At 30.2% G+C, this 25429-nt stretch overlaps 3 protein-coding genes across 3 annotated transcripts; 2 read left to right on the forward strand and 1 right to left on the reverse strand.

Annotated features, from left to right (window-relative positions):
• The first annotated feature begins 5638 nt into the window (after nucleotides 1-5638).
• Nucleotides 5639-6458, forward strand: LOC108456400 (zinc finger protein ZAT11-like). The gene has a single exon (XM_017754992.2). It carries the CDS (start codon nucleotides 5831-5833, stop codon nucleotides 6332-6334), a length of 504 nt encoding a protein of 167 aa, XP_017610481.1. The 5' UTR covers nucleotides 5639-5830; the 3' UTR covers nucleotides 6335-6458.
• A 5847-nt stretch (nucleotides 6459-12305) lies between these two features.
• Nucleotides 12306-13172, reverse strand: LOC108456365 (zinc finger protein ZAT11). The gene has a single exon (XM_017754957.2). The coding sequence runs from the start codon at nucleotides 12907-12909 to the stop codon at nucleotides 12406-12408; it is 504 nt and encodes a 167-aa protein (XP_017610446.1). The 5' UTR covers nucleotides 12910-13172; the 3' UTR covers nucleotides 12306-12405.
• A 6276-nt stretch (nucleotides 13173-19448) lies between these two features.
• Nucleotides 19449-20515, forward strand: LOC108456307 (uncharacterized). Its single transcript, XM_017754907.2, has 3 exons — nucleotides 19449-19773; nucleotides 19862-19967; nucleotides 20114-20515. The coding sequence occupies exons 1-3, from the start codon at nucleotides 19723-19725 to the stop codon at nucleotides 20269-20271; spliced, it is 315 nt and encodes a 104-aa protein (XP_017610396.1). The 5' UTR covers nucleotides 19449-19722; the 3' UTR covers nucleotides 20272-20515.
• Nucleotides 20516-25429: the final 4914 nt, after the last annotated feature.

A 25429-nucleotide genomic window follows, 5' to 3' on the forward strand; every position in this document is an offset into this window, starting at 1 on the left:
TTATTTGAAGAAGTTAAGAGATTTAAATCCAAGTCAGACCGAAATTATTGTATATATTCTATAATGAAATTGTCAACCTAATCTATGTCGAGAAGAAGAACATGTCCATGGAATATTGGATTCATCAGCTGGACTCCATATTGTACGTTTAAACAAGTAGGAAGTAGGTATGGAGACAGTGATTAAGGCATGTGAAACCAAACTTTAAGCTAGGTTTGGGCCAATATTTATTTAATACAATGAAAAGTGGATTAGTTAATGAAAAATCCAATTGTAAATTAATGCAACTGATTAGTTTGGGATTAAATTGACATGACTAGAGTTAAGTCTCCTAATCATGAACTCCACAAGATCAATTATGTGGGGTCTCCATATAATTTCAGCTATGATTTTGAGTTTTCATTAGTGAATTGAAAGCATTATTATCATGGACCACCATTCAAGCTCCATTTTCATCTCTCCCATGCTCAATCCTTCTTTAAAATCTTGGGTCATAAACAAATATCTATACCTGAATCACTCGTAAAATGATAATCAATCTTCAATTACCAGATTTAATTTTTAAACAACTTCTTTCCCTTTATTTAAATAAAAAGTTGAACAAAAAAGAAAAGGTAGCCAAAAGGAAAAGAGCATGGGTTGAGAGTAAAATATTGGTTTTCAAATTACAACTTTCTATGAACCACTTAAACCAAATCATAAGAACCCTACAATTAAATTACACAATTAACAAACGTGAAGCATTCTTTCATGAAAGCATAATTGTTAAACGATGAATATTTAATTGCATGCGGTGACATGTCTGCCAAATCAACAAGTGTTAGTTTTGGGTATGTATATTAAAAACCTTTGATACGATTTGCAGGGTTACTAAATGGGATTCATGGCACATGCTTCCAATGCCTCTATTTGCTTTTTATATTCTAACATTCACAAGCTCTGAATTTGCTGTATGAATTGGCTAAGCAATGACGTTTGGCCGCACTTCTGTTTGGTGTCCTTCCATTTTATGGGAGAACATGATTCAGGCATTAGCCTTGGATCCAACTGTGCTCCAACAATAAATGAGCTTTGGATTCTCATTCGTTGAATTGAATGATAAGTTGTAGTTTAAAACGATGCCATTGATTTCTTAATCAACTCTTTGTTTATAATTAACCTGCAAATGGTGAAATTTCTGAATGGTTATTTGGGTTTTTTTCTTTCTGAGGAACTAATTATAGAGGTGGCTAAATCGTGCACCTCTTCTATAGTTGTTGAGTAACATGGGTAATGCATTTGGCAAACGAGTGGCGAGGATTGATGAATGGTTGCTTGTTTTAAGCAGTTGATGATCAATGTTTTTCCTAGTCATTGAACCAACCTAGAAATGGGAATATATTTATTGGGTGTAATGCTAAGAAAGCTGGGAAAAAACTAGAGCCCCGCTTAAACATCTGGACTAAAGAACCATCCCAACACTTTGCCTAAAGTAAGAAACCCCTAGAAAATAAATAAATCAACTAAAATAGAAGTAGAATAAAATCTAAGAAAATAATTAAAAAATCACAACCCAAACATTAATTAGATAATCATATTTAATGATTTTTTATTATTATAATTTCCTCCCAAATAATGAGTTATTAGTTGAATATTCTTCACCAAAATACATCTGTTGTCAATAAGACAATACATCCTCCAATTATATCAAAAAATAAGTGTTTAATATTTGTGACTCAACTATCAACTCTCCAATAACAAGACATATATATGGTGAGGATCTCACCATGAAGAGTATAAATAACTCACTTAGACTAAGGCACATATACATTATCGTTCTACTAGAATATCATCATAACTCTCAAACATTTATCTTTACACTTATTGATCACTTAAACATTTTCTGTACTTTCGTGTGAATCTAAATTACTCTTTCTTAAATAAGCATTTTATCAACAATATTTTAAGGTAAAAAAATGAAAAAAAGAAAAATATCCAAAAATCTTTTACTAAAAGCCTATAAAATCAATTAAGTAAATTGATCCCATTCGAAAATAAAAATCATTACTGACGTGACGAATAAAAATAATGATAAGCTGAAAGTGATAGCAACATGGATTAGTACATTGATATGGCATGCCAAACAAGTAAATATTAATAATAATAATAATAATAATAATAATAATAATAATAAAAGTTACAACTCAGCCCTAGCTTCCCATCTTAATCACTCTATTTAAAAGTCAAATCCCACGATTCTCTTTCTAAGCCATCTCATGTTTAGATTCCAAACTAGCTAAAGCAATCAAGTTTCTCCCAACATCGTCCCCCTATTAATGTTATGATTCCACCAGCAAATGTTAACATGAACCCCAACCTGGCTCCTGCGAGTACAGGGGTATGAGAAGATGACCATGAGAGCCTTTGACTCTGCCATTGACAGTGCAAAAGCATATGATAGAGCCCTTTAAGCTACGTGGAAACAAAGCCATATTGAATTTTCCTCTCGAAGAGAGTCACTACAATTTTTCATAATTATATAATAATATTTATTTTTATAAATTTTTATAAATTTTTTTATAAATTATTGTAATTTTTATAACATTTTATATTTCTCGACTTCATTAATGAGAAAATGTTTTTAAGTAAGAAGGTGATCTAGGCTTGGAGCTAAAGCCCATTTAGTATCACAACCTAATCCTAATGGATCACTGTCAAAAGATAAAGCCCATTTATGAACTCCAACTAACTAACTAACAACATATTGTGTTGGAAAATCGCGGCTTCAAAAACTACAAAATTAAACACCTATAACAGGGCCTGCTAGAACTTAGAAGAGGAGGCAACCAACCATACGAGTGGGTTTGCATCGTGCTTTTCTTCGATTTCATTTTTTTTTTAAAGTTCACACTTTTTGGGCATAAATTTTTTTGGGTTCAGAGTCTTTTCAAGCTCGTATTTTTTTTTTAATTTGGGCTCGGATGAAGCTACACGAACTATATAATCAGTTCAAATAATTTTGGATTTTTAAATTATAAATATTTTAATTTTAAATATAATAATTCATTTTACCTCAATAACAATGTAATTTAAATTTGTCTTATGAAAAATATAAACTATATATATTTAATAGAGGTTTTTATATAAAATAACAAAATTGCTGTAAAATTTATTATTATATGATATGTATATGAATTGACAAAATATCTTTTATTGTTTATTATTATATTGACAATTGAACAACTTTTACGTTCTTTATTAAATTTATAAACCTAATATTCATATTCATTCCAACACCCAAATATATTATACCAAACTCAAACTCAAATAGTATACCCATTACTTTTTATAGCAAAATATACCCATTATTACCCAATTCAAAATAAACTAATTATAACACAAATATTAAGTCCAAAATAAAGAAGAAATTAAGCCCAATTTTTAAATACAATTTGTAAAAGTTAAGACTCAATTCAAAATCATATTTAATAGAATTAATAACATATTACATGAATTACTGGTGTATATATTATAATATTAATAACCAAAATATAATTTTTTAATGAATAATTATTTAAATTTTTCTCATATTTTTATTCCTAACAAATATTACTATTTTGATTCTAAATCCTAACAATTTTTGAATTCTAACAAATCTTTTGAGCCTTTACTAGACTCCGCTATTACATTCGATAATACAAACTAATTATTAAAAAAAAAAACATAAATAACTCAACTTCCTTCTATATTTATGGGGTACAGACAACCCTGGCATGATGTAAACAATGACCACATAACATGGCGGCTCTGAGGCACTGGACCATCGCTGAACCTTCTCATAATTTGGGTTCTAGATTTAAAATTCAAAATGCAACTAAAAGGCCTGATGTTTTTTTTCTTTTTCTTTTTCTTTTCTGAAACAAACGTCTGCGAACTGAAACATCTTACTAGCCGGACGAAAAGAAAGCAAAAGTAAATCCCGTAGTAGCGGTGAGCGAAATGGGAGCAGCCTAAACCGTGAAAACATGGAATGTATACACACTGTTTTTTATTTTCCATTTCTATTATTCATTATCCAATAAATAATACTAAAATTTTATCACATAAAAATATGTGTGAAAATTACTTTTTAAAGTATAGATTTATATTTTAAAATAACATATAATAAATTATGAAAACATATAGTTTTAAACTAATTAATAATAATATATAAAATATATACGATATTTAAATAAAAATAGGATAAATTGTGAGTAAAACGAAATTTGAACATATGAATACATTAGACTAAGAAAGTGAACATAATTTTTATGATGGGTGTTGGTTAGGTAATGAAGTCTGCATAATAAAGTTAAAATGTATAAAAAATTAATATAAAATTTTGATTGAGTATAAGGGTGAATCTGGAAATTTTTTTAGGGGAGCCCGGAATTGAATTATAAACTTTTGAAAAGTTAAAATATAATTTTATTATGTATTAATTTATGATTTCATTATTTTATGAAGGGACTTGATAGAATATTTTTTCATTTTTGAGAGCCAAAGTGCAATTTGATCATATATTAATTTATAATTTAAACATCTTTAAGGGCTTACATAATAAATTTTCCATTTTCGGAGTTTAAATTACCCTTAAAATTCTACCATAAATATATATATATATATATATATATATATTATTTTTAAATACAAAAGATATTTTATAATTTCTCTAACGAGTTGGTGCTTGGTTGACTCATAATTCCAACTCTGTCAGGAGTTTAACTATTAGTATAGATATACTAAGAGTTTTTATACTTTTCATACCTCTGAAATTTTATTTGTTTTTCTTTTATTTCAAGGAATTGAATCTCTTTATTTTGCAAAATTAAAAATGCAGGCGAATTTGTAAACTAAATTAAGATAGTTTTGTTAATTGTGAGTCCATAATAACATCATTTATTTGTTACTTAATTAATGTTTATTTTTTTAATTTTAAAATATCACACCAACAAACCTCATGTGATAGCTTGATGGTTAAAAGTTTTCACCGCCCCAGGTGTTGTTTGAGTTTGATTCGCATTAATTGCATTTATTATTCGAGTTTTATCTTGTTATTGTAATTCACCAAAAAAAATATCACACTAATAAATTTTAAAAAAATAATGATATTAAACAACTTGAAATATGAAAAGTTAAAATAAAAGATTGATGTTTTGAAGAAAAGTTGATGCTTGAGCATTCTAGTATGAAAAGTTGATTAGTACAATGTATAAGTAATGAACATAAATCATACATACCAAAAGGAAGGAATGTGATTAAAAATATCAAAACAAATTGCATATCATGTAGATATATGCATGCCATTTGGTATCTTTAAAGTTTATGTAAGGGTCTCGAAGAATCATTAATAAGTGTCGGTTTAAATGATGTTGATTGCTTGTATAAATGTAGTAAAATTTTGTTGCAACAGCATGAGATGTTGGAGAACAAAAAGTAGCGGAAGCTTCATCAACAGTCACTAGTATAGGCATTATAGCTCGCCGCTCGTGACCGCAAAATGCAAAAGCACCCTCCTCGCGTTTGACTGATCTAGAACTATTTTTATTTAATTATTACAACACAAGACGCGTGGGTTTCATTCCAAACCTCATGTTTCCGCTTTGTTGACTCCGCAGACAAATGGGAGTAGTTGTCTTTATGAATAGTCAATTTATTAGTCAAACTTCTCAGCTGTGAGCATTGAGAGGTGAGAGTTGGTTCCTCCTCTATATAAAACTCAAACATGAGCGATGCTTGTCACCATTCACATCAAAACAAAACCCAGATTTCATAGTAATCAGATCTGTGAATTATACCTGTCAGCTGAGCAATGAAAAGAGAAAGAGAAAGTGTAGAGATTCAGGGGTTTGACATTGCTAAATGTCTAATGCTGCTATCTCAGGGCCTCCAAACCAAGTCTAAGGAGCATTCGGTGAACGAGGTTTTCGAGTGCAAAACTTGTCACCGTTGCTTCCCATCCTTCCAAACATTGGGAGGTCACCGGGCTAGCCACAAGAGACCCAAACTAATGGGGGACAAACCAAATGAAACAATACAATTCCCTAGTTTATCAACCAAGCCTAAGACTCATGAGTGCTCCTTTTGCGGCCAAGAGTTTTCAATGGGGCAAGCTTTGGGTGGCCATATGAGGAGGCATCGAGTTGCCATGAACGAAAGCTTCTCACCGTTTCCGCTTGTCCCGACAGTACCGGTGTTGAAGAGATCAAATAGCAGTCGGAGGGTTGTTTGCTTGGACTTGAATTTGACTCCTTTGGAGAACGATTTGCAAGTTCTATTTGGGAACAAGGCTCCCAAGGTTGATCTTTGCATTTGATACAAGACCATCCATTCAAATGCTTTTTCTTCTTCTTCTTGTGTTGTATTCTTTAATTTGTTTTCATTTGTTCGTAGATCTAATCTAATCTTTTAATAATATTACATTCATTTCTTCCCATCAATTTATGTTCCAGTTTCTAACAAAACATACCGCTTGTTTAAATCAACATAATTTTAATGAAGTTGAATAGAACCAAAAAGTAACTCAACATAATTCTTCCCACAAAAAAAAAAAAAATTTCTTCAAGCACTTACTGCGAGATTGCTCCTTCACTCTAAGCCAATGGCAAAAAGCTTAGCATTCCCTCTTCACTCCCATTTACGGATTGGCTCAAGACTAATATGCTTTCAGAGCTCCCTGCTGAATTAAACATCACAACACCCCTTGGAGCATTGTCTTTATTCACTTCATCCAAGGCAACAAATATCATTTTTGGAAACACTCCAAACCCAAGTAATTTTCCCAAATTGCTAGCCTCCCAATTCTTCCTTTCGAGCAGTGGGAAACACACCGGCTCTCCTTCCCTCGTCCAAGTCAAACAGGTTCCTCCCTCTCCTGGATTTTTTAAGCTCCATAAGGATGGCTCAGCCAATTGTAATCTTAGGAGTGCGGGTGCTGGCCATGACCATTTGGGTAAATAGATCATTGAATTGCATAGGTTTCCTGGTCATAATATCAATACAATAGCTGAACTTTGTTCTCTTCACTATGGCTTTCTTCTTTCAAAGTCTTTTAAAACAAGTAATTTGAGCAATTTTGTCTAGTTTCTTTTAACAAATAGATAATGCATTTTTTTCCTTTATTTAGAGTTAAAAAAAATAATCACTTTTGTGCAAGTTTGTTTGGTTTCTTTTTACAAATAAAGCATGCATTTATTCTTTATTTCAAGTTATAAAAATATGCATTACAAATATACTAGTCAATAAAATATTTTTAAATCCCATAAAAGGAGGACTAACCAAAAAGTTAGAGATAAAGACAATACAACATGCCTAAAGACACCTACAAAACACACATCAACGACAAAATAGTAAATCCAAACATTTCTAAACCCTAAACCCTCCTAACACATAAAAAAGATCACCAACACCAGCAAAAAATTAATTAACAATCAGTTCAAGAGTTCTCTCTCTCTCAAAATTAGCGAAAATTACCCTTTCAAAGCCGCAAACAAAACATATAAGTGCCTACAAGAAACTCCAAAATTGTACGACTCAAAGCATATCAAACCCAATAATCTCGCCAAGTAGAAACCACCAAACACCTCGCCCAACAAAACCAACAAGAGATCAGTGTCCATACAAAGACCATAGCACCACCAAACATTAAAAAGTATCCCAACCTTAGGAAAACGATAATAAAACAAAAACTTGCCTCCAAATCCAATTGAAATATCCAAACACCAAATAGTACAACATATCGAGTGTCATCACCTAAAACAGAGCACAACAAGAACGACAATCATAAAACAAAGGAACTCCCTTTATCATCCCCTTAACAATCTATATTCAATCTGCATCAGCTCCTTAGCGACCTCTTCCTCATTCCTTATGGCTCAAAAGTCTCAATTTTCTACCAAGTTCCCACAAGACCTTTTTGCGGTTCAGAAAATCAGAGTCCGATAGTGACTCATTTGCTTATCGACAATCTATTAATATATAGGACCTAATTTATTGGTTAAATATTCATATTCTTAGGTTATAGCTTAAGTTTAAATCACAGTTGTACTAAATATATATATATATATAAGTAGGGGTAGCTGGAACTGGCATGCTGGACTCCAAAAAATTCCATTTAGGTCTCTTTAAAATTAAAAAATTTAAATTAATAAATATAAAATTATACATTAATTTCTTTTTAAAATGATAAAATTTTAATTTAATCCTTTAAAAATTATAAAATATAAATATTAAAATGAAAAATTACATTTTTACTATCGAAAAATTATATTTTTACCATCATAAAAATATATAATTTAACTTTGGTCTCTAAAATTTTCAAACTTCACCTTTAATAATATAATAAAATAAGAAATTAGGTCGCCTATGGCCGGAAGAATACTGAATACCCAATTTTCAGCCCTGAAAATCTGAAACATCCTACGCCGCCATGAAAGCTGAAGCTTTCCTTTTTGTGTGTGTGTATATATATATGCATTAATTTATTTATTTGTTGCTAGCCTTCCTGTCTCCTTTTTGTACGAGGTTTATCATGTACGAAGCAGACAAAGGTCATGGTTTTATTATTAGAAATTGATAAATTAATTAATATATGATCTAAGAAAAAAAAGGAAAGTTGGAATCCAACCAAATCTTTCTTAATTATTTTGTTTTGGTTGATGTAGACTAGAAATGCCCATTTGGGGTCCATGCATTTTCTTACAAACAAAATCATATTTCCGAAGCTTCAGTGATGGTTCACAGCCATAGCAGCTCGCCATTTGCGTAAGCATAGCCTATTGCTTACGTTCATTTCATTTCCCTTTGCTAAAAAAAGCACCCAAATTTCTTTTAATGCTGTAAAACCCAACCTTTGTAATTTTTTTTTTTAATTTCGTCTAATAAAACCTGTCAAATGAGAAGATCCTGGGTACAAATTAGGCATATAAATACAAGCTCTAAGGTTTTTTAGTTACCAACCTAAAACATTACTTCTTGGTTATCTAGCTTTGGTCTTTAAAATATGAATTAAATATTACATTGTTTTCGAGTTAAGATAAAGATAAAATATAAAAATAATAACTTTTATAAATTTGTTAACATTTGCAAAAAATAAAATAAAATTTATGTACAAATATTTAATTAATTTATAAAATAAGCATTATTTAGAAGACTTCTAATTGAAAAAATATTAGTTAAATATTTGAAAATTTGATTTTTTCTATTAGTATTTAATTAATTTTATAATTTATAATTTTATATTTTAACATTTCTAAATAGTATAAAAATTAAATAGTTTCGAATTCCACTAAATAATGATTGTATTGATTTTTATTTTGATTTTAATTAAATAGTATTTATCATTATTTTTTATTTTCTATTTTAAATTGATTGTATTGATTTTTTTTGAATTTTTTATCTTATACGTATACTGGTGAGTCATGCACGTGCATCGATAAGTGCCACTTATATTAGCATGATAGTTAAAATTTTAACATAATTAAAAAGTTAATGAATCATAACAGTGACTTTTAGAAGTTGCGGATAGAAATAAATTCCTACAAAAAATGGATTATAAGTCAATTTTACTCTCATTTTGATTATCAGATATTCAACTTAGTTTTACTTCTGTTGGCGGTTGCATGAGTTCCAACGCTTTAAAATATATAATATCCTTTAGAGATTAAGAATTATATAAAAAACATCACATATTACAAACAATTGTATATATAAATATATATATGTTAGTTGAGGCCTTGAGGGGATCAACATTTTATGGTAAGGAAACTAAAAGAGGAGCCAAAGGGAAGCAAGTGGTTCACACTACTAATGGCATTTATGGGTTTAGGAGTTGAGTTGAAAATTAGACAAAGTTTCTGTATCTGAAAGAATTTGTTCTTCCTTGTGGTTGGAGAAGCTTACATAATGGAGCAGGGACTTGACACGAGTCTCGCTATATGATTATTTTACAGAATCGGATTGCATTTAGAGTTGAGAGAAATCTCTTTTAGGATGAGAATTGACGGTGGCAAGTTTTACACTCGAAAACATCAGTAATGATGGACCAAATGGTTTGATTTCAGCTTGGTTTCTAGGCCTCCAGACAACAACATTAGACAGTCATGTCCATTATGGACTCAAAACTCACCGTCTCTTCATCTCTTCCAAACAAAAATTTGTGGGGTTTTAAGAGCAAAGCTAGATGATCAAGAACTATAATTTTTGGCTGGCCAAACTAAGAAACCTCAGAGCTTGTATTTATATGCGTAACTTGTACCAAGGATTTTCTATCATTCAACATTTTAATGATATTATATGAGATTAAAACTGCAAAGCTTGGCCTTCTATGGCATTAAAAGAAATTGGGTGCTTTTGAGAAGACGGAAATGAAATGCACGTGAGCATTATGCTATGCTTACGGAACTGAAAATGTCACAAATGGCGAGCTGCCACGCTGTGAACGATCACTAAAACTTGGTAAATATGATGTTGTTTGTGAGAGAATGTATGGACCCAAAGGGCGCCAAAGGGGCATTTCTAGTCAACATAATAGTCACCATAAACAAAAAAAAAAAAAGCAAATAATAAAGGATTGATTGGATTCGTACATTCTCAAATCATACATTAATTAATTCATCAAGTTGTTATCTGCTTCATACATGATAAACCTCGTACAAAAAGGAGACAGGAAGGCTATCGGCCAATAAGGAAATGAATGCATATCTATAGATTATACATATGAAGAAGAAAGGTACTTCGGTGAGTTGAAGATGGAGCGGCAAAGGCTTAAGGACCATCGAGGGTGCCAAGGGAGCTTGAGAGGGGACCTGAAGGGACTTGCGAACTCCTCGGATTCCTCGAGCTCCTTGGTGGAAGGTTGATGGCTACCATAGTACCCAAGGGAGGCGCACCTTGAAAGTGTGTGGGAGAGGCGAGTGATGGCGTGTTATGCAGACTCCTCGAGGATGGAGAACTTGGGGGCGTTTCGACTCCTCAAACTCCTCTCGGGATGTGAGGGTGTCGTGGTTTATGGTTCTAAGGTTACCTGCGCATGAGGTTGTGGTATAATGGAAAGTTTGTCCTGTAGTTTTTGTGTAGACTCCTCGAACTCCTAATTCTTAAGACCTACCAGAAGGCATCGGAGGTTTTATTTTTGGTGCACACTTGAACACTTAAAGTCAGACCAAAGTTTGAAAAATAAAGAGAGTAATTGGAGGACTAATGACATGGTTACAAATGGTAAGGATGCTTGGTATTTGGTGACAAGCTCCTATTGGGAGCTTTAGGGGTGCCAGGTGTCATGCTTTTATAAGAGACTCAGGAGGTGCGCTAGTGGGTGCACAAGTTCTTCTTGAGCTTCGAAGCGAAGGATGTTTCTTTGGTGTGAGCTTCTTTCATTGGCTTCTTCTAATTAGTCGTGGCCATCATATGCGTCGTTCATTCTTTCACTCCCAATAATTATATTAGTATTCAAATATTTCATTTTGCTAGAAGTGCACATGTCTCCGGAAATATTGTCTAATAAATAAATATAATAAATTAAAGTTTGAGAATTTTCATTTACCCATTAATTTTAATTTTTAACTTTTAATTATTCTCATTCATGTTGGGTCATTGGTTTTTTTTAGGCGTTTTGACAATTGGGATAAAAAATAGTTTTAATTACAAAAGAATTTAATAAACCTGGCTGGTTGAACCAATTTCGATTCAATTTTAAACGGTTCAACTAAGTTAAATTAGATTGATCGATAAATTTAATTTATTTCGATATATAATATTCAACACCAACTATAATTTTAATGTGATTATTTAAAAAAAAACAAATAACTTTGTGATTTCGAATTAAGTGATAGAATATATTTTGAACTAACATTTTCATAAGATTTATTCAGTGGAATTAATATAAGGGTCTTAATTTTAATAATAAAAGTTGAGAGATGTGATATGATAAAAAATTATTTTGTATTTAAGCAGTAAGTTTTTAACTTAGGGTTTAATTTCAAAACTGTTTAACTTAAGTCATAAATTAAATTAGATTATGGCACAACTATAATATAGGTAAAAATTATTCTCATAATAATATAATTTATTTTGTAAAAAATATGATTTTTAATTTTGATTATCTCTTGAGTGTAGGCTATATATTACAATTATTTTGCATATAATATATTTATTATTAGTTATTCTTTTATTCAATCTCGTTAAAATTATGTTGATTTTAACAAGAGGTGAGTTTTGTTAAAAGTCTGAACATAAAGATGATGGGAAAAAATGGATGTAACATTATTAAAAAAAAAATTGTTAGAACTACAAACACATGAAAGAATACAAATCAAAGGGAGAAAAAGAATTTTTCACATGTTGTACAAAACAAAAGAAAATTGTGAGTTTCTTATGGGAATAATGGTATCAAATGCAAAGATCAACCTTGGGAGCCTTGTTGCCAAATAGAACTTGTAAATCGTTCTCCAAAGGAGTCAAATTCAAGTCCAAGCAAACAACCCTCCGACTACTATTCGATCTCTTCAACACCGGCACCGTCGGAACAAGTGGAAAGGGCGAGAAGCTTTCGTTCATGGTAGCTCGATGCCTCCTCATATGGCCACCCAGAGCTTGCCCCGTTGAAAACTCTTGGCCGCAGATGGAGCACTCATGAGTCCTAGGCTTGGTTGATAAACAAAGGAATTGTGGTTTTTCATTTGATTTGTCCCCCATCAATTTGGGTCGCTTGTGGCTAGCCCGGTGACCCCCCAATGCTTGGAAGGATGGGAAGCAACGGTGACAAGTTTTGCACTCGAAGACCTCGCTCACCGAATGCTCTTTAGGCGTGGTCTCCAGGCCCTGAGATAACAGCATTAGACATTTAGCAATGTCAAACCCCTGAATTTCTACACTTTCTCTTTCTCTTTTCATTGCTCGGCTGACAGGTATAACTCACAGATCTGATCACTATGAAATCTGGGTTTTGTTTTCTGCTGTTTGTAATGGGTAAAAGAAGATGAGGAAGTGGGGAAGGTGTGTTTGAGGTTTATATATTGAAGGGAAACTCTCAATACTCTTGAACAGCTGATAAGTTTGACTATTATTTTGACTATTCTAAAAGACAACTAACCCATTTGTCGGCGGCTGTCATAAAAGCTGAATCATGAGCTTTGAGAATGAAATCCGTTTACTGCTCCTTCGAGGTTTGTCTTTGTATTAATCAATTAATAACCTGGATTTGGTCAAACATAAGGAAATATAAAGCAAAGCAAACAGGGTCTTTTTTTTTTGCTGATAGGCAAACAGGGTCTTTATGTCTTAACTAGAGAAGAGGTCACCAGTGGCGAGCTTAAATGGCAAACAGTTATGTCGCTGAAGCTTCGCCTACTTTTTGTTCTGGAACGTTTCATTTAGTATATTTTTTTTATTTAACAATTGCTTATCGTAAATTAATTTTCAGGGTTACTTATATGCTTTTACTAATGAAGATGATAAATTTGTGTACTATTATAGTGTATATAATAATAGTAGATGTGATGATATCCATGATGTAGCTTAGAAGGCTTAAGCTGAAGTGGGAACGAAAGCCATAATATGGTCAAAACATAAGAAATTTTCAATGTTGATAAAGAAGCAGTAGAATTGTCAACTTCTTTTTCAAGCAATATGGGCCGCAGACATTGTTTGGTTACTCCCCGCAGGCTGTTTCCACATTTTTAATTAACAAAAATGAATTACTAGACTTCACATGAAAATATTATTGGCCATGTTTTTACAGCGTGTGTAGGTTGATTTTGTGTTTTCCATTTGTTGGGGCAGGTAGGAGTCAGTCCCCAAAACCCACATCTAAATTTTGAAAATGGCTGAAGTCCATGTACCGGATACGACATATCTATTTCTCTTTCCCTTTGTTTTACATGTTGGATTCTATTGTATGCCTAAACCCCACAAATTTCTTATAATCATGGATGGATTAGTTAGATATGGCAACACTATGAAAACGACGTATCTTATAATAGGGTAATAATTTAATAATACAATATGATTTATTTTAAATAAAATTAGTATATTCAACATAATACGTATATTAAATAATTGCCTTAGATATGTAACAGTTTTAAAATTAATTTGTAGTCAACAGGATTTATAACAGATACTTTGAAAATATATATATGATGAAAATTGTATACATTTTAACTTTAATCATTCGTGGATTCTATCTTAGATTTATCTTTAATAATTTATGTTTTACTTGTATATATATATTTACTAGTTGATAAGAAATTAGGATAAGGATAAGACTAAAACGTAAATGAAGAGGAAAAGGTTGTAGAAAAAGGGAAGTAAAATATGGTGTAAGATGTGATGCAAGATGAGCTGGTATAGCAAAACTGGGAAAAACTGTAATGATGGGTTTGAACATTTCCATAGTATCACTATCACGACATGCTGTGAACATTCACACATATATCTTTTAAGGTTAAAGTAATGAATGTGAAAGCATAAGGGGTTTAGAAGTATATGATTGGGAGGGAGGGAGGGAGCAAATAATAAAAAGTCTTATGGTTGACTGTACGTACAGGTGAGGTTAAACCTCCAGTTGCAGGTAATTAATTAATGAAACACCCATTTTTTCAAAGCTTTAAAAATAACCCGCCCTGCCCCTGCTCCTGCCCCTGCTCCTGCTACAACATTTCAACTCTCTCAAATTTCTGTTCACGGAAACTGAGATGTTTCCTTTCATAACTCTTCAAGAATTTTCTTCTTCAATGACAAACTCAAGTTGTGAGTTTTGACATTATAAATTGGATTCTAGATGCTCAACATGCACTTGTCAACCTTGAGTAAACATAATATTAATATTTCATACATTACTAAAAAATTTTAATTTCATAAATTCAAATACCGTCACATATATTTAAATATTTTGTTATCATTTTACTGCACCATAAACAGGCACGTCTTACCCATTTAAATTGGATGTATGATATATTTTTAAATATTTATTGGTACTAAAAATAACTCTTCATTTTTATTAAAATATCTTTGATATTTATCCCTATCAACAAGGTCGAAAATAAGTATAGTAATATGATCATAATAAAAGAGTGAATACATTATTTCGTACTTAACGTTGACATTTTTAATATAATACTTATGGTTCTTTATTTAATATAGTACATGTATTTGGCAAACGTTATAGATTTTGATATTTAAAGGTAACTGTTAGAGATTGTTCGACTCGAATCCTGTCACTTGTTGAAGAAATAAATGCAGTAGCAAAATAAGGGGATCTATGGGGGCGATAAGCCAAGGGATGAAGTCCTTGGGTATGTTGATTTTGATTTTGCCGGATACCTTGATAAAAGAATGTCATTCACAATGTATGTTTTTACTATTGGGGGTTGCGCCATCAGCTGAAAAGCCACTTTGCAGATTACAGATGCTTTGTCTATTATTGAAGCTGAATACATGACCATTATTGATGCTTGTAAAGTAGTTACTTGGTTAAAGGGATTCTTTGTTGAACTCAGTAAAGACCTTCAGATTAGTACAATGTTTTGTGATAGTCAGAGTGTCATATTCCTTACGAAGGATCAAATGTTTCATGAAAGAAAACAAAGAACATTGATGTTCAGTATAATTTTGTGCGTGATATTATTAGTCGTGGTAATATTGTTGTGAGCAAAGTTATCACTCATGATATCCTATTAACTTTAAAGTAAACCGTAATCTAACACTAATCTACCATTAAGCTTTAATGATAATCTAATATTTATCCTAATGTTGTGTCGGCACTAAGAAGAAGGAGATAAAACAATTGAAACTCTATCTTGTCACCTAATTGAACTTTAAAAATAAATAAAAAATATTTAATATTCTAATTAAGTATTAATTTGTTTACCAATTAAAACACTAAAGTAGAAATGTAGATTCAATTTTTGGTTAAAGTAATTTAACAATATTATTTTAAGTGACTTAGGTTGTTAATAATTAAAGTTAAATGATATAATTTGATTAAATAAAAATTTATGATTTATTTGAAAGTTGAGATTAAATTTAATGATTTATAAATAAACTTTGAAAAAAATCCTCTCTTTTAACTCTTCCTACTTTCTTTTAACAAGATAAATTTACTCTACTCTTTTTATTTTTGCTTTAATTATTATATTATGGAAATGATAACTTATTAATTTTAAAGTAAACCCTAATCTAATACTAACCTACCATTAATCTCTAAGGTAATCTAATTTTATCCTAATATTGCCGTTGACACTAAGAAGAAAAAGATTTAAAAAAGAAAAAAAAACTCTATCTTTTCACCTAATATCAAACTTTAAAAAAATAAAAGGAAAAATTATTATTTGAATTAGGTATTAATTTATTTGCAAGTTAAAAAACAAAGTGGGAATATTGTCGATTCAGTTATTTTGTTTAAATAATTTAATAATGTTAAGTGACTTAAGTTGTTAATAATTAAAGTTAAATGATATATTTTGATTAAATCAAAATCTATGATCTATTTGAAAGTTGAGATTAAATTTAATGATTTATAATGTAAATTACTTATACTATACACAATACTTATTGTCGCCAAATGAGAAGTACAAGTTAAATCTCTAGTAATAATAATTAATAGTAAGTTTTGTTTTTTCTATCTTTAAATTGCTGGCACATATGGGAAAGTTTTATATTTTTAAGAATTTCTTTATATATTTAAATTTTTAATAATTAAAGTAAAAATAAAAGGAGTAGGGTCAAATTGACAAAACTTGAAAAGTTGATGAGCTAAAATTGTGATTATACCTAATTTTTTAACGGAGTTTACGGAAAAAGTTAATAGATGGACTGAAAATGATGAAATCGAAAAGTAGAGGAACCAATTTTAAGTAAATAAAAGTAGAGGGAATAAATCCACACAAATTGGTAATGTCACAGGGACTATTCTCTGAATTTAACTAATTAATTAATTACTAACTTAGATGGTATTTGATAAACTCAAAAGGTAAGTATTGAAAAATTAAGTGTTGAAAAATTAAATACTAAATTTAATTATAAAATTTGTTTGATATATCTCTTAAAATTTTGTATGCAAAATGATTAAAGTGTCTGAATGTAAATTTTAAAAATTTTAAGGTAATGTATTTAGGAATGACAATATAGCAGAACAAGGGCGAATATTGTCAAATCCATCATCGTTACACAATTGGCACGGTCTGTTCCGCTTCAATTTAGATTTGCTATTTATCTTTAATATTTTTAATTTTTTTAGTGTCAACTAAATATTTAAACATAATTTTTTTTAAAAAAATTAAACATAAAATATATGAAATTTTATATTACGTTGTTGCATTTTTACCCTTTTAATAGTTTATATATACAAAGATAAAATGGTAATTCTATATAGTGGAGCGGATTGAAGTGAGACAAGCAATTACCATAATTGCTCCATGCCCACTATCTAAAAGAAAAAATCTAGCCCGTCCCACATTCACTTTCCAAAAGAAAAAAATCGTTCCATTTGGAGCGAATCGGTTTGAAATCCATCAGGTGATTTGGGTTTTGCCATCCCAATATGTATTTAAATGATAATGTTAAAAGAAATAAAATAAAATAAATTGAAAAAAATCTAAATTAATTGATAAGTAACTCATTAACTACTTATCATTTTCCACAGCTTTAATGAAAATATATATTATTTACTTTTTATTATAGATTATCAAACATGCTTAAAAAATTAAATCATTAAAATATTAATTTTCAATTGATTTAATTTTTCAATATATTATCGACAAGGCTTTATATATTTAAATTAAATTTATACTTTAACACTATAAATAATTTTTCAAATTCATTAATAGATCCCGTACTTTGTATAAATTGTGGATTTAGTATATGTACTTTAATTGGATCAAATTTAGTTTATGTACTTTTCGATTTTTGAAATTTTAGCTCTAACCCAATGGTAACAGTTAAATTATGTCATTAGCGTTGTATTATGCGTAAAGTTATAAATTCAATTTAAACTATAAATTTAATTCACATTCACCAATTAGATCATTCTTAGTGGCTATATATATATTTTTAATTTCAAAATTTTAGTCTTAATTCAAACGATAGTCGATCAATCTATTAATTGATTTTTGTGAGCAATATGTGAAAATAATAACCGACATGTAACATTACATATGTGATAATATTTTGACATATTAAATTTTAAAAATAACAGAACTTAACTTAACGAATTTAATAATTATCATTTGGTTAGCAGTAAAATTTTTAAATTCTAAAACTACAATAACTGAAAATGATCAAAGTAAAATACATATACTAATTCCACTAAATTACGTAATTTACAGGGTCTAATAGTAAAATTTGACCTAAATACTTTTAAATAGTTATAAAAGTAGTTAATTAAAATATTTATATAAACTTATAAAATTGTATTATTAAAATTTTAAATGTTAAAATGTCATTAAAATACATCATAACAATTAGATTAACTTAAATAATCATTAAAATATTAATTTTAATCACGTATTACACAGTATTTAATCTCACAATTAAAATAATTAATTCTATCACTATCATTAAAATCAATCCCAATGCCCCTAAATTAATCATATTTATTAGACTTAGCGTCTCCAATCGTTGTTTGTTTATGTAGAGTGTTCGCGTTTGAAATAATGAAAACGAGAACTAAGAAACAGCGAAACCCTGGTTTCTTTTCTGTTTGTATTTTTTGGTTTGAACCGACAACAAGGCTTACGGTTATGGCTTCTAGCTGTAATTGCACCAACAAAGCATATTTTAATGAGCAATGCTTTAGGTAAATTAATATTTTAAGCAACAAATCAAAGATAAAAAGGGGGACGGAACGTAATAATTGTTTGAGCCTATATTTTAATAATATCAAGCGAGAAAGGGATATTGAAAGATGAAGCCACTGCACTGCTTTCACGTGAATCCTGAGGCAGAAACCGATGAAAGAGTGGGGATGATCATTGTTTGCTATGAATGATAATCGAAACGAAATTTTTCTATTGAATCTTTGGAGGATGTTTGGGAAGCTATTCAGTTATGGTGATGGGGCTGCTAAACCCCCCCTTCCTCTTTATAGACTAGCCTACACTTAGGCCACAAAAGGTATTCTGCCCTTTAGTTAAGATCCCAATAATTATACTTCAAATCCAACTTCGCCATCTATCATTCAATTCACAATGTGAATTACAATAATATACATTCAAATATGTTTAATTTAAACTCTGGAACTGATCATTATCGACTTTTTAAACCATAAAATCGATTTATCATAGTTATGGCAAGGAAAAAAAAAAGGACCAAGGTGTCACGTGGAGAGGGGCATAATGTCCACGTAAGAGACAAACGAGGATTTGCTTACAAAAATCTCAGATCCACCAATCACACACGTCGTCCCACGTGCCACCTTGTACCCCATCAAAACCTATGTTTTGTTATGTATGACATCATTCATAGTATCATAACTGTAAGAACAACAGTGCATTAATATATTTTTTATTCAAACAATTTGGGATTCTCTTCAAATCTTCATCTCATAGCTTGTTATTATTCCTAGTCTACCCTCTCCTACTTTCTCTTTTCCTCTCTAATTCATTTTCTAGTTTCTTCTTCATCTCTCTTTCCTCTTAAGTATAACCCTAAGTACAGTTGAGTTGAAAAGCTTCTCTCTTTTAATACTAATTTTAGTTTTTGTTTTTATTTATGGCTGACTCATCATCATCATCTTCTTCTTCTTCTTCATATATTCACATGGTAAGTTGTAATCTAATTATTTCCTTTTTATTTTATTTCCATTTTTGTTGGCTATTGCTAACTAAGATGATCATGTATATAAATTCAGGTGCACCGTCTTATAGAAGAGTGTTTGGTATTTAAGATGAGCAAAGAAGAGTGCATGGAAGCTTTGTCAAAGCATGCAAATATAAAACCAGTTATTACTTCAACAGGTAGTTATTCTTCTGACACTTTCCTCTTTCTTGATCAATCAAGCAGCATATTCATCGTACATGATGAACTTGACCGTAAGGGTCTTATTGAGTAGTTTTGTTGTTAGTAATATAATTAATAGGATGCGTATATGTATTGGTTAAAGTTTGGAATGAGTTGGAGAAAGAGAACAAGGAGTTCTTTGAGGCATACACAAGGGGAAGCCATGAGAGAGCCACTGAAATAGAGAAAAGACAAAGGATTCAGAGGAGTCTCCATGCTTACATAAGGGACAACAATGGCAACGATCAACTCCACCACTAAATATCATCATATTGTTCCAAACTATTTGTTCTTCCTTACACATAGTTATAATTATTCTGGAATAAAACCTTTTTGCCTTTTTGGTGTTGTAAGTGTATTGTAAAAGTAGGCATGAAAGTTGAGGCAATATCCGTTGCATGATACCATGGTTGAGTGTAAGGTTATCTTGCTATATTCCTCAACAATAAACTCACTAAACAATTGGACTCAAAATGGCTTTAATTGCTTCAAGCTTTGCTCACAATCACGTTTGTTGTATATACATGTGTGTGTTTATTCATCATGTTGGTGAATAAAGCTTGAAAATACATGTGTCAAATTCTACAAAAGAAAAAACAAACGTGTCAAAGAGATGCGAGTACATTTACAGGTACATCGACTACTAAACTTACAAATAAAACATATTTTTATCCACGTTTTAGTATAATATTTAGTCACATCTTAACTTTAACAATGAAAAGATAAAATTTCGTTTTCTTCTTTTTTATTAGCAATAGAATTTTATTAGAGAATAAAAAGTGTTGTATATTAGAGTAAATTTATATATATAAATAATTATATTTATTCGGTATGAAAATAAATTTATATATATTTTTCAAATACAAAGAGGCAATGACTTAAATATAAGGTTAAAATAAACTTTTTAAAATTTAGAGGACTTAAAATATAATTTAACTGAAGTTGGGGTTCGCTGTGTGCCAACCCGTACAAGCATATATATATATAATACATAAGGGTGGGATTTACTTATATTAGTATAAAATTGAAATACTTTTACACATTTTTATAATATTTTATTCAATCAATATTTTGACAATGTTAAATTTATTAATATAATTATACAATATATTATGCATGCAATTTTTAATCAATATGATACCTCTATCATATTAATCTATAATACTATATTTATTAATAGTTTGATATGCATGATTGATACTATATTTATTAAATTTTATTTTTTAATCAATATGATATTTTTGTCATATCTTAATGTTAAAGTTTTACTTATATTTTTAAACAATCTAACATTTTTACTTATTCTGAAAAATATTCAAAAACTTTTTTTTGATACTTAATATTTTTATAATTAAAATTGATTTGCACGAAAGAATTCGGTCCATAAATATTTATATTTAGACCTTCCATGAAATTAAGCACATATAATTTGTTGAGTTAGCATCTTCAAAAACTCACTAATAGAAGATAAAAGAAATAAAATAGTAACATGGAGTGCGATGAGGATAACATCAACATTTAATTATTTTTTAATTTAAAAATTTTAAAATTTACAAAAGTTGGTTTTAAAATTAAAATTATAAAAAATATAATTTTAATATTTTAAATTTTAAAAATTAATTAAATACTGACATGTTATCTACAAGGTAATCATCGTGTATGCCACGTTAACAAAGTTAATAAATATTAATTTTTCTATTCATTTGGGGTGATTTGAGAAATATATAAGTTTAAAGGTTAAAAAGTAAAAGAAAAAAGAATAATTAAAATAACTTTTTCTGGAGACCCAAAAAACATTTTTTTGGTTTTTTTTTTTATATATCTATTTATAATGCTTTCATCTAAGTGGAATTTACTTGAAAACATTTTTAATATTGGAAACTAAAACTGGGCTGACTAAAAAAATAGTATCATTGGCCTCAAAATTCAAATCCAATTGTGTAAAACACAGCATTTCAAGCCTAAAACAATTGGGCCTCGATTCTACATCATCTATCGTCTACGTTTCTGGAATGATAATATGATATTCGACTTCTCACTTTTCATAAAAAAGAAAGGTTAAAATATGTGCTAAGTGTTTATACTTTTCATAAATCTGAAATTTAGTCCATTTGTATTTTGAGTTTCAAAATTTAGGTCCAGTTATTAATATTTTATTTTTGTTAAAATTGTTGGTGTGACATTTTAATTCTTTTTAAAAAATACTCATTTAGTAACTATATAACTAAAAACGATGTTATAATCAATTTAAATTTAACAAAATAATCCTAATAATGTCTGAATTTTAATATCTGAAAAGTAAAAGGACTAAATTTCCATTTTACAAAAAATACATGAATTTATGGTATGTTTTAACTAAAATTAAAATGCACTAGTTTTGTCATTATTAATTTAGTTTGAGATATGGACTAAGTTTAATTTGAATAATTTTATTATCTCTAAAATTAAGTATTTTAAAGCTTTACTTGAGTAAAATTTAATCAACTTTTTATTCTTACTTAATCAACTGTAAAGCATAAAAATGAATTTATTATAATAATTAAGTTATACCAAATGTAGAACAAAATAATGGTGACGGTTCACACCATAGGAGTATAAAGAGCCATTAAAATAAAGGTGGTTCACACCAACTACTGAAAATGGTGGTTTAGAGGTCTCGAGGTTGGGCTTGAGCTTAGGGGATATGGATTCTTTATCTCCTTGCCTTGATGCAGAAAATGGGTATTTATAATGGGAGGTAGACTTGGTGTGGGTCTCAGCTGTTGAGTTCCCTACTCCTTAGGTGCATATGGTAAAGTAGAAGATATTTTCCAAGGGTACAATTGTAGTCGACTTGAAGGGACTAAGTGTGGGATTTGTCAAGTTAGGGATGCAATAGATTGACGGGTATTGTCAAAAAACTCTTCTCCATATATTTTCTAAGGGTTGTTTGGGCTCGCCTAGCATGACATGATGTTTAAGTAAGACATTTTTTAGATAGAAACTATCTTCTTGGCAAAGCTATAAGAATAAGCTTCATCACATTCCTATAGTCGTTGAATAGTTTAGTGAGGCATGATACGGCATGTGTATAACAATTGTCGCCTAGACGAAAGATAAGTTATAAAGTGATCTAGGTTGATTTGATTTGCCAATGAGGCTTGCAGAGAGTTTAAAACATCATTATTATTGCCAAGCCATGTCACATATGGCATGGTCATGGCATGACGAGGACCTCTTGCCGAGATGATGCTTGGAGGAGAAGGAATTTATTGATTTTGTTCACCAACATGTGGTGAGCATTTAAATGTCGAGCCCTTCATTGTGTTGCTTGTAGAAAGGGAGGGACACGCTGCTAATATCCTTGTAGAAGATCCTATGGAAGTCATTGGTGCAAGTGTGTGATCTTTTAAATTAATTTAAAATTACCAAAGACAATCGGAAGAATTAACAAATGAATTGTTTATCGGATATTTGAATTAAATTTAAATTTTAGGATTATTATTATAGAAAATTTTTGAATATTTAGATTTTAAAATTTAATATACCATTCGATGTTATCAAAATTAGTCTTAAATCATAAAATGGAGAAACATACTTTTAATTATATAAAAATAATAATTTTAGAGTAAATATTTTGAATTTCATTTTTATTCAAAGCTCGCCCTTGGGGCTCAAAAGGCTACAAGTCCTCACATCACATGTACGTAAATAAAACAAGTGAGAAGCTGCAAATGTCCCCTTGGGGAATGGCAGAGCCCGCAATAGCCAGCTTCTTTTCATCTCTCGATCAGCGTGATAGGCAAGGGGATTGATTCCCCTGCTGATTTCAGTCTCCAGTCAACCACCCCGCTCCTGACGGAGGAGATTCTTTCCTAATCCTTTGTCCCTTGTTTTCCCTTTCTCCGTTCCCACTACTGCTCTTTTTTGCATACGCAACTTCCCAATTCATTACCATTTGGGTTGGGCTTGTCTATTACAAATTCCATCAAACTCAGCTCTCTATTATTTTGAATGTTCACGGGTGGGTTTTGATGACAGATGTTCAACCTTCTATCTTATAATGTCAATGAATCCCTTCATCTATTTTTCACTTCTTTTCTTCAGAGTTATGACTAACCAAATAACATATTCCGTAAGAACCACCTCTTATTTCTACTTGGTTACCTTTGTATTTAACTTATGCCCATTTTCCTCCTTTATTAAGTTAATTTGTCTGTCAAAAGGTAACCTATAATTATAGTTATTCAAAAAGCCATAATTAACAATGTTGATTTCGGCCTCCAATACACTATAGTCAAAGCTATTGCTCGCTTTTTCTTTTTCTCTTTCTTTTTATATTTCCCAATATTTAAACCATAAATAATAATAATAATAATATTTCATACTAATTGCTAAGCAATTAATGGAAGAAACCTTCCTACACATACAACACAGGCCATGGGCGGCTGGTATAAGTAATGCTTATTGCATTTATGTCAATTTCTAATTTCTTCCAACATAATATTACTTTCACATGTTTCCTACGACAATCTTTGGATCCCTTGTGGAAAAAAAAGGAGGTGTCTAGAAAGAAAGAAAAAAGAACATAGGGAAACGACACTGTCGAGTCTCCATCATTGTGATGGAATGGAAGAGCGGAACTTAGCTTTAATCAACTTCTATCCTGAGAGAATGGAGACAGCAATCATTTTTTTCTTCTTATGGTGCTCTTTTGCTTTGCCTTTTACACTGAAATAAAGGTTTTTCGGTGGTGTTGTTATCTGAATAAAATATGCATGAACTCTAATCCTATTTATAAATGTTAAAAATTACAAATTTAAAATGATTTAATTCGAAAATCTTGAAAGATAAATTTTAAAAATTTGGATCTCGAAATGACTCCAACCCATCCTAAATTGAATCGATTCAAAACCAACTTGACCTACCAAATGATAGGGCATCGACAAACTATACAGGAATGGTTGGTGAAACATGTTTGAGATTGGAAGTGAGGGTTTGATTTTCTTTTGTTTGTTTTCTATTTAAAGTTTATGTTTTTTTTTTTCCTTTTTTTTTTTTGTTCATGAGATTGAAATTAGTAATTTAGCAGAAAATGGTATCGGTTTGGGCTGCCCTGTTCAATCATGTAGGAAAATAGGTAAGAAAATTATTGCAATTTGGGAGAAAATGTTGGGAGGAACAAGACAAATATTGAAGGCAGAATCAGTAAGTCAAGAAAAATAATTGAACATCGCAAAATATTGCATCACTGATTGAAATAGTTCTCCAATTATTATTATAATATCTGATGACATTGCTTCATTTACAAACTTGTAATTTAATCATATGCTTGAAGCTGATTGATTTAATTTAGACATGCGCTAAAAGGTTTCTTCCGATCCAAAAATCATGGGAAAATCAGCTTAATTAGCCCCTTTTCCAAGCCAATGTTTCAAAG

Source organism: Gossypium arboreum, chromosome 9 (assembly GCF_025698485.1).
Source record: "Gossypium arboreum isolate Shixiya-1 chromosome 9, ASM2569848v2, whole genome shotgun sequence".
NCBI classification, from domain to species: domain Eukaryota; kingdom Viridiplantae; phylum Streptophyta; class Magnoliopsida; order Malvales; family Malvaceae; genus Gossypium; species Gossypium arboreum.